Source organism: Nylanderia fulva, unplaced genomic scaffold (assembly GCF_048542155.1).
Source record: "Nylanderia fulva isolate GAGA-0341 unplaced genomic scaffold, ASM4854215v1 Scaffold29, whole genome shotgun sequence".
Taxonomy (NCBI): Eukaryota; Metazoa; Arthropoda; class Insecta; order Hymenoptera; family Formicidae; genus Nylanderia; species Nylanderia fulva.
The window spans coordinates 2594115-2610116 of record NW_028190358.1 but is presented as its reverse complement, the minus strand read 5'-3'; the positions used below and the strand labels follow the sequence as shown (position 1 = coordinate 2610116).

Genomic DNA, 16002 nt, shown 5'->3' with positions numbered 1-16002 from the left:
GGACCCCTCTACCATGCGCAAAGGCCCCCTCAAGTAGGAGACTGATTCGATTCTATGAGTAAAGGGAGAAATGAGACAGTCATCATCAATTAAGTATCGAGTCGGTGCATCATCAAAGGCGCATGAAACATATGATGCGAGTTGGGGAAACAATAATCAACTATAAGATGTTCTGATAGGGAAGAAAAGATCAATCGTGCTGGTATTGTAATACGAGATGGTTTTCGAAGATATTTGACATCGAGAACACGAGAGGAAGTCGCTATCATAAATTGTTTTCAAAAAATCAAATAAGATTTACAAATCACATATTAAATGAAATCAATTTCCAATTATTTTTTAAGTATGCCATGCTCTTAATTCTTTTGATTTTAATTAAAAATTAGATGTTTATTTATTATGCATTTAAATTATTTTAATATTTAATTAAATTTTAAATAATTAAATTGTGACGTGTAAAAATAGATTGCAAAAAAATAATATCTAAAATGAAAAACTGAAAATATATATATCTTTTATTACACTGCAATAATTACAAAACATTCACAAATTTATTGCCGGCTATCACGATGCATTTCGCATCGGATTTGGACATTACAGCGACGATTGACAAACAAAGGGACGTTTTCACTAAATTAACTATCAATCTTCTTCCTGTTTTGCACGCATTTTGATTCGTTTCAATTCTTCATATTGTACAACATAATCATTTACAATTGCACGTAAATCTCCATTGTTTTCCATTGTGAGTTCGAGGGAGGAAAACAGACTTTCCAGTAGATAACTTGGCCACTCATCGGTCGATCGAACGATTGTTTCGACCAAGTCCTCTATTTGCGAATTGAAAAGTTTCTCAGTGCTAGATTGAGAAGATGTATCGGATGTTAATTTTTGCCGTTTTGAAGGTGGACCCTCGCCGGACGCGTATTCTCTCTTAATATTCATTCCTGGAAAGCGAATTTATATTTAACTATATAAATTGCAGTTATAATTTATAATATATTCATGAATGAATTTCAAGAAATTGTAACTGTTTTGTATCGTAAATATAAGTGTGGAAAATTATCAAATGTGCAAAATTATCAATCAATAATTACTCGATCTGGAATACGTCGAGTGCGAGGATCTTACAGTTCTGAGCTTATTTCGCGCTTTTGAATCCTCTTTAACTTTTCTGGTCATAGGTGCTGCGCTTATTTCTTATAAAATCATTGCACATATATTAACGATTTTGTATATAAAGTTTGAAACTCTTTAAACATACCTAATAATCCGTTAGAATCACTAGAATATACATAGTTCCGCAGCTTTCTATTTTTTTCATTTTTGAGCTTCTTCGGGCTCAGGATTTGCACCAGATCTGCTACATTTGGCAAAAATCATTTATTTCGATTTATCGTTAATATAATAATCGTGCGAAAATAAAATTATTTAGACAGATAATCACCTTGAGAGGAACAATCGGAAAGACTATCGAGTCTATTGAGGAACAATTGTTTGAAGAAGGATCGTCGTTTCTGCGATGAAGGCGATTTCACTTCATACACCTCGCCACGATTATTGTCATACAATTCTGCGATCTGTAATAAAACATCAATAATTACGCGTTTTATACGATTACAGATTTTATTAAGTATCCGCAGTTTCTAAAAATTTCATCATTCTGTCAATCTTTTATTTTCATATAATGCAATGTACATTATTAATAGATTTATATATTAATATATTATATATATATATATATATATATATATATATATATATTAATATATATATTATAAATATTAATATATTTAATTTAAAAAATATCATTAAAGCATAGATATAGCTATCTGGACGAATGAATAAAAATGTATATTAAAGTACAAATAAAATAGCGGAATATTAAATAAGAGAACATGTCAAGAAGAGAAAGAACATCAACCTCCGATGGCAGATTGGCGTGTCGACAGTGGACGGTCATTAACACGAGCAAATGCACCGATCGGTCAAGACCACGCATTAAAGAGGTAAAAACTACCCTCGCCGTCTCGTTCACCAAGTCCCACCATGTCAAGGCGCCAGGAATGTAGAGCAGCGCTGGTAAAGTGCGACGTGCGGTCTTGACTTTCTGTTATCATGATAAGACGACTATCGACATTTATCTAGGAACGAGGGAGGCGAATAATCTTTTTCTACTTGTATTATAGCTTCCTCGGCCGCCTTGCCTGTTTCTTCAAACATTGTCGTGACATCTAGAATGTGACAGGGTAGATGTTCCAGGGTGTGCAGCAACGCCGGCCCTAAGTGACGAGTGTGGGAATCGTCGTCGCCGCATAATAAGATTCGCGGACAGCCACTCGATTTGGACGTGGCTTTGCCTGTTCTATTCGGATTAGAGTATTTAATTTTGATTCCGTTTCTGGATATTCATTTCGCGACGCTTACATGTTGTCGGAAGTTAGCATGCCGGTCGGGCAAAGTATCTGCAAACGCGACAGGATTTCTGCCAGATCCTCCTGTAACAACGGCTGAACCTTGGAGGGTAAACTCTTGATCGGTGCAACGATAACGCGATGCGAGGCGGGGACGATATTTTGACGTGCTTTCAAAAAATCTTCCTTTTCCACCTTGAGAAATCAAGTTAATTAAACTTCTTGCAAAAGCGTTTTTATATTATTACAGGTAACATCTGTATATGCATATATCTGAAAGATGTTCAGAGAATATTCAGAAATCTTCCGAACATCCTCTGGATGTCTTCTGAACGTCTTTCGGATAATTTCATTTGTTTAATTCGTTCAATGGATTTAATCATTTATGTTGCAATTAAATGTCTTACTTTGAGGTGACGTTCGTTGATGTGATACTTGGACCTCGAATTATAGATTTGTGGATAATTTCTACGAACTGAACACATAACTGCTTCGGCGCAAAGTGCCTGCAGATCGCTGCCGCAAAATCCTAATGTATTCGAAGCCAAATATGCTAAAAATTTCTGTGCCGGTTTCTGCTTCCAACTTTTAATATGTACCTGTCATCGTGTTACGAAAATATATTAACCCAGTACACAATATGCATATCCAAAAGATATTAATCAGAAGATATCGCAAAGATTCTTTAGGCAATAAGATATCTTCGAGATATCTTCTGAATATGCATGCTGTGAGGAGTCGCTTTTCCATTATTTTTCCCTGTCAAATTTTATCAGTTTTTTTTTCTTCTATTTCTCATATTTTTACTCTATAAAACAATACCGAAAGTATCTCTTTTCGGGCGTTGTAGCAAGGCAAGGGAAAATATAATTCTTTGTCGAATCTGCCGGGTCTCCTCAGAGCGGGATCTATCGCGTCGATCCTGTTAGTTGCCCCTATCACTATGATCTCGGAATTATTGTCCAAACCATCCATCAAAGCCAAGAGAGTGGAAACTATGCTAGCGTGGACGAAATCTTGCCGACTTGATCTTACAGGAGCGAGACCGTCGACTTCGTCGAAAAAAATTATGCACGGTTTGGTCTGTTGTGCCTGGAGAAAAAAATTATTCTTTTTGGAATTTCTCGAAGATGTTCTCTTGAATTTACATGGAATATTCTTTCGCGTTTCGTCACACATATTTACATAAAACATCCGAGGGAAAGAAGGAAAAAATCGGTAGATCGCGCCTTACATTTAATTCTGAAACGCGTGTCGCGTAAAAATCGGGATAGTAATTAATATAGAATAAAAAAATATAAAAATTGAATTTCACCGACCAACGAGAAGATCTTCTCGAGTTTCTTTTCGCTCTCCCCGACCCATTTACTGAGACAATCGGAACCCTTGCGCGAAATAAAGGAGACTTTGCGTTCGGAATTGCTGCATTCCGTTGCTAGAGCACTGGCTACGAGGGTCTTTCCCGTTCCTAACAAAGGGAAGAGAAATATTCTAATGAAGATACTTAATAAACAAGAGAAGCACAATAATGCTCATTTCATAATGAAGAAATTACCTGGAGGGCCGTAAAATAATAAACCACGTGGCGGTCTGAGATTAAATTTAGCATATACGTCTCCGTACATCAGCGGGAATAGAACCATCTCTTTTACGATTCTAATGTGTTTCTCCAACCCTCCGATGCATGAGAAATCTTTCGCGACGGACATTTTTTTCTCTCTTCTTCTCCAAAAATTCTTGAAAGGAATCGCTGATTTATTTTTACTTCTATTCGCTTCTCGATTGCACATAGTCAACCCGAAAATGACATTTTTACTATCATCGACATCTCGGTACAAATCTCTCGATTTATTCGCACATTCTGGATGATTTTATGATCGAGTTATTGTCACTGGAATTTTTATACAGATGTTATTTAGAAAGTTACGAGAGTTTATTACTCAATTTCATTATTTTTGACGTATCGCCAGCTAACAAACAGAAAATCATGCGAGATATAAATCGATCACGATTACAGCATCGGTGCGAACGTTCGTATGTTTTCACACGTATGAAAACAGAAATAAATATGCAAAATGATAATTTCATGGTGGAGAAAATACTTTGGGAGGAGCGAAATAACGCCGCAAGAAATGGATTACATTACGAAACTTTATTTCACTATATGTATGACTATAAAATGTGTTACTTACATATATAATATATATTTATATATGGTAAAATAAATAAGGCAGTGGATGCATCGTCGCTTTTCGTCCGTATCTTTTCCAACTTGTCGTGTGTATGTAATGTGTGGATTCTCTTAAGACTACGACCTACTGTGTCGGTAGAAAAAATTGCCCAGATTTGATATGCTACAGCTCGAACGCATTGACACTTTATTCTTTGTAGAGAGTAGTCTTAAGGGATTATTCAGAGACTAAAAAAAGAGAGAAATAAATGTGGTAGCGCTCGTTTACATAATCGGCAGTGTTACGAGATAATAACTTCTCGATCTGATAGCGCAGATACATTCCTTATATATGTATATATGTACACACACACATATATACATACATACATACATACATACATACATACATATATATATATGTAGGTACGGATTCTCATAATTCACGCACATGTGGTAGTGAAATGACAGCATATCCGAAAATAGCACCAAAAATTGTAAAAACGTAATTGTAAAAAGACAGCCATTTCTTTCGGATCGTTAATTATTTCGAAGCGGAATGTAAATCGTAATCGCTAGAAGAAAAATCATACATCCGCTGAGTGATTTTTTCCAAGTGCTTTTTTTATGCTTAATTTTTTACAATAATTATAATTACACGCAAGAAGAGAGTTTTGCTCGAGCATTATCTGTCGTTACTTCTTTGGCAAATATAAATTATATAAATCCCACTGATGGGAATCTATCGTCGCGCTTGTAAGACAATCTGTGATAATTCGTATGACATACTAAAGCGATCCTTTTTTTATCTTATCCTTCGTTTTCTAATTGAATTTTGAATGCGTCGTATGAATGCTAAAAAGCGAGCATTTTTCCTTCTAAATCTCAGTCTTTTCGACTCCCTAATTACTAAAAAATTTCGCAAGTAATACAATCGAATTTCGACGAATGATCCAATCGCCGAGTAGAACGAATTTCTACGCTAACTACAAAAATTTGCTATAAAAAAAAAAAAAATTCGTCGCTATCACCTGACGCGTAAAAACGGATATGCTACTAACAAAACCTGTTAGATTACATTTCAACCACGCGATTGCGAAACTAAAAATTCATCACATCTTAACAACAATGACATATCCCTAAGAAAGATATTACTCGTGGATCACATAAGTTTTATTGATAGAGTTTATTTCCTATAGCTTTCCTATTCGATCGTATGGTTTGAACGATAGAAGATGGATCGCGCCCTGTAATATGTGTACATGTACAATTCGACAATCATACGTATTGTTTAAACGGTTATTATCGGAGAGAATCGGCTTTTTAGGCTGTTTCAAACAGCTTGGATGAAAACGAGTTAGTTCTCGTCGCATACTGACTTTCTCTGATCTATCTGGTTTATCTGGTAACTAATCTTTTCACGATTATAGCAAATCACAACCAATACACGAATCTGGAAGGCAAGTTATATATTCTATAAGTATGTACTAATATTTATACATATATATAAAACAAAGTCTTCCAGAATCGTCACACAGTTTCTTCTCGAGCGCCGATATTCTCTAACTCATAAGAAAAATGGCAGTTGTTTAAAATCGAGAGACATCTCAATTATATAACTGGAGTTATATAGAGAATTAAATATGAGAAAATCTATTTACAGTCAGTTTCGATGAAATATTACAAATAAAAAAATCAGAGAATAAAAAAGAATAAGAAGAAATATAAATGAAGAAAATAAACTCGAAGAAAGTGCGAGAATTCCGGAATACTTCGTAAAACGACGGCCAGATATTCGAAAGTGCTTATTAGAACCTATCGGAAATAAACATTTTGTTATCAACATCGTTTCAAATATCAATCAAGATTTTAAAATTAATTAGTAATATTTCTAATAATTATCAATTATTACATTTCCTAAAAAAACTTTATTAAAGTGGAGTCATTCTTTTCTCGTGCCGATTCCGATTATAATCTTAATTCAAATATTTAATATTAATTACTGTAGTCCACTCTTTGAGATCTCTCTAATGCGCAAACGATAAATTTCGCGCAATTTTAAAGTCATTCACTTCCGTGAAACCTCCAATTGATTTAAACATGACTAACTAGCCGCCATTATATAACGCATTTTTTATCGAGGTATTTCATAATTGTGTATATGTGTGTATTAAGTGCTCTGTGTTTCCATGTTCATACTTTTTTTTACAACTTTGGTCTATTTAACTTGCAGATTATTAATCGCATTTTGAACATGTCTTAAGTTATTTTGTATAAAGTGAACTGTACTAATAGAGGATTGACCAAAAATTGTTATCACGAGAATAAGATCACATTTAACTGGATTAACTATATCGATTTCTCGATCAAAAACGAGATTTTGATGAAATAGTACTATTGTATAAAGATATATGTATGTTCACATACTTTGCATGCTTTTTTTAATTCTAAATATTTTATGTAATTCTTATAATAAGTTAAACTCTGTTTATGTGGATTTATTCTCGTGAAAATAATATTTGGTCTATCTTATTCTATATACGTCAAGTAGTGTATTATCTTATATTAATAATAATTTTTGAATTGATACATTTTGTCTCGCGAGGTATGTTGATATACAAGGAGAACTACAATTTTAACAAATGAACAAATTTAAACACAAAAGAAATACATTTCGTATTTTAGCTCTCCTTACTTGTTTGTAAATTTTTATTAAGAATCACGAATATTTGGAATAGTTTTTCATTAATATAAGAAAATACCGAATTTATGTCTCGTAAGTATTTAAAATATTTAATGACCATTTTCTAGAATTAAAGATGCATTGCGCTATGTTAATGTTCATTTAACTATTCAGACTACTTGAATGAAAATAGTTAAGTACATAATGTACCAATTCCTGTTTTCGTTATTCCTTATCAATATGTATTTTAAAATTCATCAATATAATTTTGAATAAACATTTGAAAAGAATTTTGTACATACATATATAGTTATATAATGTTGCATAACCTGAATTTTTTCCATAAATAAAAAATCTACAATTATTCTTAAAAATCATGCAAAAAAATGTTTAAAAATTTATTATTTTTGTTTTCTGATTATGTAATGAAAGTAATATAATCTCCAAAATGGTTAAAGAATAATAAAAAAAATAGCTAAACACATAAACGCGATGATAATGATAAAAATAATACTAATAATAATGCTAGTAATTATAATATTATGATACTGATAATAATATACGATAAAATTTGCACAATAGTTTGCAAATTTTTTTTTTTGACAAATATAAATCAAATTTATTTTCTAAAAAAAATATGTAAGTGGCTGCAAGCAATAAGACAGCAACGTAAATCATTCTTATTACTTCAGCCATGATTAAGAATCACGATGCTACTTTATCGTGTCAAATATCAAATAATTACTTGTTTGGACATTTACACAGGGCTTTTACAATATGTACAAAATTTAATTGGATTATGTGTATATATCTGGAATTCAATATTAATTATAACTAATTTCCTGCTACATCTCAAACAACAAATGTGATTGCTTTGCAGATGTATGCTATTTTTTACCTAAAGACTGGCAGTATAATAACTAAAAAATATATAATTCCAAAGTTTCATTTGATCCAACAATGATAATATTCGGCTTTGTAATTTCAGTATAAATATATAAAAGAAATGGGTTTTTTAAAATTAATGTTGCTGAAGATATTATGATGGTGTGACGTATAATACGTTTATCTCGTTAGCAACACATGCTGCATTTTTTTCATACAATACCATACCTACATGTACCATGTATATCGTGTGTATTTTAATGACACTGTCGCTTATATTCCGCAAACCTCTCCACTTCCTTGAGCAAGTCCTGCACACAATGCAAACAACAATATATTAGCAAAATATCTTCATATATTAAAATACAAATTAAATAAGTCGATATTTTTTTAAAGGCTATATGCATAGATTTTATTTCTTTATAATAGATATAAAATATATATTATATAATAAATGTATGTAAATTTTATATATGTACACATATATACACATTTATATTTACCTTTGGCAGTGATTTTCTATCATATTTATGAGCATATTTTCCAACACATCTGCTTATTTGCACATAGATATCGCACAATACCTCAACAGGAAAGTCCTTTGTTATTTCGACAGTAAAATGCCATGCATTTTCGAGTTCGCTTCTATCAACTAAAATTTTTTCATTTTCTTCAATTTTCTCTCGACTAGAATCGCTTTCGATGGCGAACGACAATTCATCCATGCTTTCGCGTCGAGACGACGAACTCGAATCACCGTTTCCAGTAGATTTATCCTCCTCTATGGAACATATTTCCATTTGATCGAGATTATCAATTCGTTGATCTGTAACAGTGCCGCTTTCCTTTGAATTTTCGTTCTGCGAATCGTTCTCTGAATCGGTATTATCGAACAGTCCCACGTGACCATTTAAAACGCTATTTGCTTCGGTTTCGAATTCTTGGAATTTTTCTAAATCAATACTAGTAGTAGTTTCATTGTTTAACGAATTACTTGTAATCACCTCTGTAACGCTTTCATCGAAAGTGATCTTTTTCTTCTTATGAATTTTCTTCACATAGCCTCTAGCCCAGGCAGGTATTTTACGTTTCCTTGAACTACCGAATTTCTTTCCATTCACGCTAAGAGAATGACTAGAATTTACGGACTCCTTCTTTTCTATTCGTTCATTCATGGAGATAGTTTCTGCCTTTGCACTTTTACTTTCTTCCTCGTTATTACACTTACTTTCTAAAATTCGACGGTTCTTCGAAATTTCGCGACATTTATCCTCGAAATCGGAGTCCAATTCAGCTTTTATTAAAGCATAAGCATTATCACGCAAAGAACACGCTCGATGTCTTATCAATTTATCAGCAGGATCCCTGTGGAAAAAGTGAAAAACATATATTAGTTTCATGTAAAATTAATATTTCAGCATTCCATTAACAGAAAGCGTGATGACTAATGGGAAGTGGCCTTCAATGATGCATAGTGAATTGGTTACAATGGTGTATCTAGTGAAACAACAACGATTATAGTGTGCTTTAAATTGAAAACCACTATTGTCTACGGAGCGAAACAGTATTACGGATAAACAGGAAAAAGCTCAACTACCTCTTTAATATTCCGAGGGAGGGCCTATCACGTAAGCTGACATGAAAACACACAATATGAATGTCAGTATAGAAAAGACAGTATTGCTAAAGAATAACCTTAAGTTATAGTACAATATTGATAGTATAAAGCTGCGCTTCTGTAACGGAGATACCTTCGCACAAGACTTATGACTGTTTTTCTCGATTCACACAAATGAGTTTCAGAAAAATTGTTCATCTCAAATTACTAACCTGTCTGGATTATACTCCAAAGCATTTCTGCATATGAGATCTATATCGTCGAGAAATTCGCGAGCGCATAGATAACAATTCATATCGATTTTAGTCATCATCGTTTCCAAATCCATAGGTCGTTTTATTATCAAGTTGTAATCCGGCACTTCCTCCGTATCCACTGGCTTAGTAAACATAAAAAATCTGAAACATCATATAATTTATAAATATCCGTGTTCGTAAAAAAAGAGACACAAGAAATAATTTGAGATGTGCTTACTGTCGATTTCTCGCTAGCTTAGCACAAATTTCTCTCAGGAAAATCCGTAATTCTCTCAAAGACACTTCATCTTTCTCATACATAATCCGTTTCTCCGCTTCAGTTAATTTCTTTGGCAGCGGATCCGGTGCTAATGGCAGTGTTTCTAAAACTTCTACTTTGTTGCTTTTGATCTGTGGCAATCTTATACTCTGAGCCATAAAAATATGTCGGAAAAATTTCTTCCTTTGTTCAGTGGTGGGAGTTTTCATGGAATATACTTCTCCACGTAATTCGCTAAACAAGTTTTTTAATTGATCAGGGAGGTCTTGATACGTTGCGTCACTTGTCGCGAGAATTAAAATTGGCAATGAAGGATCGAGTGCTGCAATACGACATAGAAAAACTGCTTTTACTGTTTCTGGTACGAGAGGCCACCATTTGTCAATCGATCGAATGTAAATTATGGACGGTACGTTCCTAGCAGCTTCGTTAATCACCTGTAATATATAATAGACATCATTAAAATAAATTTTTTTTAAATGCAATATTAAATTATACTGCGCGTAATTTGAAAATAATTATATAATATAAAATAAATAAAATCATATTTATACTCTCCACTTCATTTTCAATTATAAAACTATTATAAAAAAATTATTATAAAAGAATTTTAAAAGTCTTGACTAAATATATTTAAGAGTTTTAATAATTATAAATATATAGTAATGTTATATAACCTGCACACAAGTTTCTTCTGGAGATCGAGCGCTTTCTGCAAATAATGTACTAACATCTAAAATTTGGACTGGCAAATGTTCCATAGAATATAATAATGCTTGAGCCAAATGAGGTCCCTGACCTTCAGACAGACTACCGCCAGAAATTAATAATCTTGGGCGATAGATACCCTTAGCATTCTTTACTCTATGACAAAAAATGCAATATATAAGTATCAGTTTAAAAAAATACAATTATTTTTTCATTATTATTATTATAATGTCATGTACATATGTGAAGAATAATTACTTTGCCATAGCAGGGTTTACACCATGAGGAAATATTCCTTTCACCAAATTAATTAATTCTTCCAATGGATGTCCTAATAATGGTACCATAAAAAGTTGTAATTTTCTTCCTGCACATGGAGCTACTCTATGCGATGATGGAACAAGCATAGAGCTTGCTTGCATAAAGTCACGTTTCTTTACCTATTAATAAAATTAATAGTATCTTATCAATAGTTTCAAAAATAAAATTTTTATCATATATTGATAATTTTTGTTGCAAAACGTACTTCGACTTTCTCTGGATCTAGCAATAGTCTGTCATTTGTCATATAAATTTGTGGATAAGTTCTCCTTAATCCTTGCAGCACTGCTTCGGTACATAAAGCTCTCAAGTCCGAGCCACAATATCCAGTTGCTTTTTCTGCCAATATTTCTAACAATTGTTCGGATGGTGAATTTTTCCACTTACTGACATGAATCTTTAAAATTTCTAATCTCTCTTTCATAGCAGGTAGTGGGAAGAAAAGTTCACGATCAAAACGACCAGGTCTTCGTAAAGCAGGATCGATTGCATCGATTCTATTTGTTGCACCAATAACTATAACCTTTAAACAAGTAAAAAAAATTAAAGAAACAAGTAGCATAAAAATAGTCTTCATTTTTATTACTTGACTTTGACTTCATTTTTATTACCTCTCCCCTGTCACTGAGACCATCCATGAGTGCTAAGAGCGTAGATACAATGCTTGCATGAATCTGATCTTGCTTGGTACTTCTGACAGGTGCCAAACCATCTATTTCATCAAAAAATATTATGGACGGTTTCATCTGTTGAGCCTGTTCAAACAACAATCTCAATTGTCGTTCAGATTCCCCAACCCACTTTGATAGGCAATCTGCTCCTTTCCTCATGAAGAATGCCATTTTCTTGTTACCTTGACTGCATTCATTGGCTAATGCTCTGGCTATCAATGTTTTACCAGTTCCTAAATAAAATTTCAATTTATATAAAATTTCAAAATAAATTTTTATTTTATTTTTATTTTATTTTTTTGTAAAATAATAAATTTGGTACCTGGTGGACCATGAAACAGGACTCCCTTTGGTGCAGTAGTATTATATCTTTCAAAAACATCTGGATACAACATAGGAAAAACGACCATTTCTTTAAGGCAGTGAATGTGAGATTCCAAACCACCAACATCACTAAATCTAATATTAGTGTCTAGAGTAATAGGATTTATGTCAGCTTTTCGATCTGGTGGACCGCCTTGTGGTATCGCCGATTGTCTGCGAAAATGTTATTAATACTTATGTTTATTACTGAAATCATTGTTGAAAACTTTTTTGTAATATATATATAAATATACCTCGCTTTTTTGCCCTTCTTCTTGTCGTAACGTTGCGGCTCAGAGTCACTGGAGTCACTAGAACTCGTACTTTTACTTCTATGCTTTCTTCTTCTCATTGAATTGCTGAGAACACTTCTTAGAGCTCTAATAGATCGTCTGACTGGCTCTACATTAGCTTGAAATCTATCTACAGTAGGTTTTTTTTTACGTAAACTGTATTTCCTAGGCCCAGGAGAATCCGAAGATTCAGACAGATCACTGTCTACCACTGTATGCACAAATAAATAACATTAAACTTTATTTTTAGAAGAAAAAATGTCTCTTATCCTATAATGTAATAGACAAATATAAACTTTTCCTTACCTCTTGGCAGTTGCCGTTGAGCCGTACGTCTTGTTCTTTTAATTCGTGTATACATATCTTCATATCCCTAATAAAAAATAATGCATGTGAGAAAAAAATACAAATACAAATATATATAAATTTATAGATTGCTACTAGAGTAGTATTTGATGTAACATAATTGTACAAGTTTGCTCACATCTTCATTTTCAGAATTGTCATTATTATCTGGCTTCTCACTTTCTCGCAAACTATCATCATCTGCCTCATCTTGCTCTGCTTTGGGTTTCTCATTTTTCTCACTTATACTTCCACATAATCTGGTTACAGGGCCTTCTCTAAATCTGCTTGGACTATCAGATTTTCTCGTCCTAAAAAACATTTTAATTTCAATTATATTAAATTCTATCAAGTACAATCTAAGTATTTCATTAAACTACGTGCCTGCTATCTTTTTCCTCGTTTATTGGTCTCGTTTGTTCACTCTCTTTTTCCGGTTCTCTAATATCTTTTTCTGATCTTTCTTTAAGATCACGATCAGGTCTACCTCTAAGTTCCCTACTATTTTGTCGATCATGCTCCGTTCTGTCCCTAAGATGTTTTGTCGGAGTTTTATTAGGTGGATGATTCTCGCGAGATCTCAAGGGCATACGATCTCGAAGATCACGCTTTCTACCAGGTACATCATCTCCCATCTCTTTGTCCGAGGAAGAAGCATGTTGTTGATACATAGGATATCCTTTTAAAGTTTGCGTTCCTGTTAATTTTAATGAACATTCAGAAACAATTGCAATTGATAATGAAAAATCAAAATAATTACAATTACAATATATAATTTGTACTTTTTAATTATTTCTACAAAATTTCGATTTAAATTATTTATTGCAAAAAATGTAATTCTAGATAAATATATCGCGTTGATATTTATGTTGATGTAAACATACAGAATTTTCCGTTCTGCTTCCATTCTACTCCATTTATATTGTTTGAATTTAATTTTTTCTTCTTTTTCTTATTTATTGTACATTTAATTAAAAACATCTCAATAACTCATAAAGTGCAACTAAATTGTTGCTATTACATTAATGAGATGTGACTACTAAGATGTTCTTAATCATTCAAATGTAAACAAAAATTTTATTTCAAAAAATAATATTCTTGTCCAATAAAAATATAAATTAAGACATAAATAATTTATTAATAGAAATTCTCCTAATTATTAGATTATATAACTTTAGATAGAACTCTAAATACTCTTTCAAAGTTAATAAAATGTTTTTTAATCAACAATAAAATAAAAATATCTTATTTTCAGAATGTTAGAAAAATAAGATTATCTCAAGTGGATTATTAAATACAGAAAACAAATAAATTTAAAGATATTAGAAAGATACGTAAAAAAATAATTAGAATATAATTTTTAGGAAAGTTTGAATATTTCAATTCAAAATAGATGAAAAACTTCTTAAAATAAAAATTAATAAAAAAAGCTTAAAAGATCTATTTATTATTGTCAAATAAGATAATAGATAAAGTCTCATCAATTTTATATTTAATTACTTTACTTAAAATTCAATACTTTAAAATATAAATATCAATGTAATTATATATATACATTTATACAAATAGAGGATTAACTATTTTGTATTGATATATTATATATATTGGTACCTAAAATCCAACTAGTATTAAGGTTGTCATAAGTCTGCATTCTATTTCGTGTACTACGTCGTACACTTAAATTGTTTCTAGTTATATGTGAATTAGAGCCAGAATGCGACCTCAGCTTGCGTAGGCTCTTGGATCGCCTAACATTTGAGTCCAAGCTATGAGGAGCAAATATCTCTTCCTCGGTATCCATTGAATCCAATGCAGCAGCATCATCATCTGACATTATCTATCAAATATTGAGTAAATTACTTTATTGTATTAATGTGATTAGAAAATATGTATACATATTTTTAATAGTATTGAATATCTGTCTATTATATAATAGAAAATATTTATTCAAGCAATGAACATATGACAAAATGGTTAACAAAAGTTTGAAAAGACAAAAGATATAATTCTTATCTTATAATACTGTTCCCAACAATTAAGTCTTATCAATTTATATTTTTATAAACGTAGAAAGTATATGCAATTATAATAATCATTGTTCTATTAAAATACTTTGAAGGGTGTCTTCACATATTTTATATATATATATACACATATATATATATATATATATAAATAAACACAAACGAAAAATACACACACATACACACATTGAAAATGTGATAAAATTCTTGAAAGAAAAATCTTAAGATCTCCGATACCGCGATTAAAATTTACGCAATTAAATTGCGCTGCAACACGCCTAGGAGTATAGAAGAGGAGAAATAACATGCGAGAAATATTTCAAACGATAAATAACAACAAATGGAGAACGGCATGCATGCATTCGTGTTTCTGGAACCTTCAACCTTCGTGCATATCTCTTTGTGTGTAAATATTATCGTTCCAAGTCGGCGATTACCTTCATTTGGCTAATTCTCGTTGCCGATGAGCGATAAGAACGTGAAAATTGTTAACTTTCGTCATATATGCGTGGGATAGATAGGCAGAGTTGCAGTCACACGATCGCGAGGGATCGTCCTTCCCTTGTAAACGCAGAAGAGAGCGAGTGCGCCGAGCGAGTACGAAGCCAGCCCTTGAAGATCCAAGTTCAATCCAATTTCCTGCCCGTCAACATCGAGTAGAGCCACATAATCCAAAGTTGTTGCGCATCGAACGGCATTAAAAAGCGAGACGATATGATGATCCGGATTCACTCTGTGTGCAGTTGCAAAATTCGTCCCGTCTCCGTATATCGCACACATGCGCGCCGCACGTACACACGAATATACCGACAACCACTTCCCCCAGGTCCTCTATTCGTGTATATCACGTCCGTTGCTCTCTGAAGTTGGCCGCGTGTCGATACGGCAGGCCCGAGGAGAACCCGACCAATCAGGATCGAGAAATACGCCCCTCTCCAACGTCGCTGATAGGTCCGTTCGTTCTCACCCTGGCGAGTATCATCGATCTTTA

At 32.7% G+C, this 16002-nt stretch overlaps 2 protein-coding genes across 4 annotated transcripts; both read right to left on the bottom strand.

The window, feature by feature from the left end:
• Nucleotides 1-529: 529 nt before the first annotated feature.
• On the bottom strand, nucleotides 530-4389 carry LOC146722675 (ATPase family AAA domain-containing protein 2-like). Its single transcript, XM_085484055.1, is given in 10 exon segments — nucleotides 530-947; nucleotides 1098-1199; nucleotides 1265-1580; nucleotides 1925-2110; nucleotides 2179-2365; nucleotides 2428-2609; nucleotides 2822-3013; nucleotides 3237-3506; nucleotides 3734-3882; nucleotides 3970-4389. Coding segments are annotated over 10 exon segments (2124 nt in total). The 5' UTR covers nucleotides 4205-4389; the 3' UTR covers nucleotides 530-642.
• Nucleotides 4390-4547: 158 nt separating this feature from the next.
• On the bottom strand, nucleotides 4548-15860 carry LOC114945834 (ATPase family AAA domain-containing protein 2). 3 transcript variants are annotated; one of them, XM_085484029.1, is made up of 17 exons: nucleotides 15449-15860; nucleotides 14599-14824; nucleotides 13372-13684; nucleotides 13127-13298; nucleotides 12949-13015; nucleotides 12604-12853; nucleotides 12309-12523; nucleotides 11927-12219; nucleotides 11521-11838; nucleotides 11253-11434; nucleotides 10964-11150; nucleotides 10245-10723; nucleotides 9983-10168; nucleotides 9750-9785; nucleotides 8656-9517; nucleotides 8385-8463; nucleotides 4548-4833 (listed from the first exon to the last, which is right to left on the bottom strand). In XM_085484029.1, exons 1-16 carry the CDS (start codon nucleotides 15452-15454, stop codon nucleotides 8410-8412), a joined length of 3846 nt encoding a protein of 1281 aa, XP_085340155.1. In that variant the 5' UTR covers nucleotides 15455-15860; the 3' UTR covers nucleotides 4548-4833; nucleotides 8385-8409. The 3 variants fall into 3 exon arrangements, with proteins under 3 accessions (XP_085340155.1, XP_085340154.1, XP_085340156.1); XM_085484028.1 differs by having other exon boundaries at nucleotides 4548-8463; XM_085484030.1 differs by lacking the exon at nucleotides 9750-9785 and having other exon boundaries at nucleotides 4548-8463; nucleotides 15449-15859.
• Nucleotides 15861-16002: the final 142 nt, after the last annotated feature.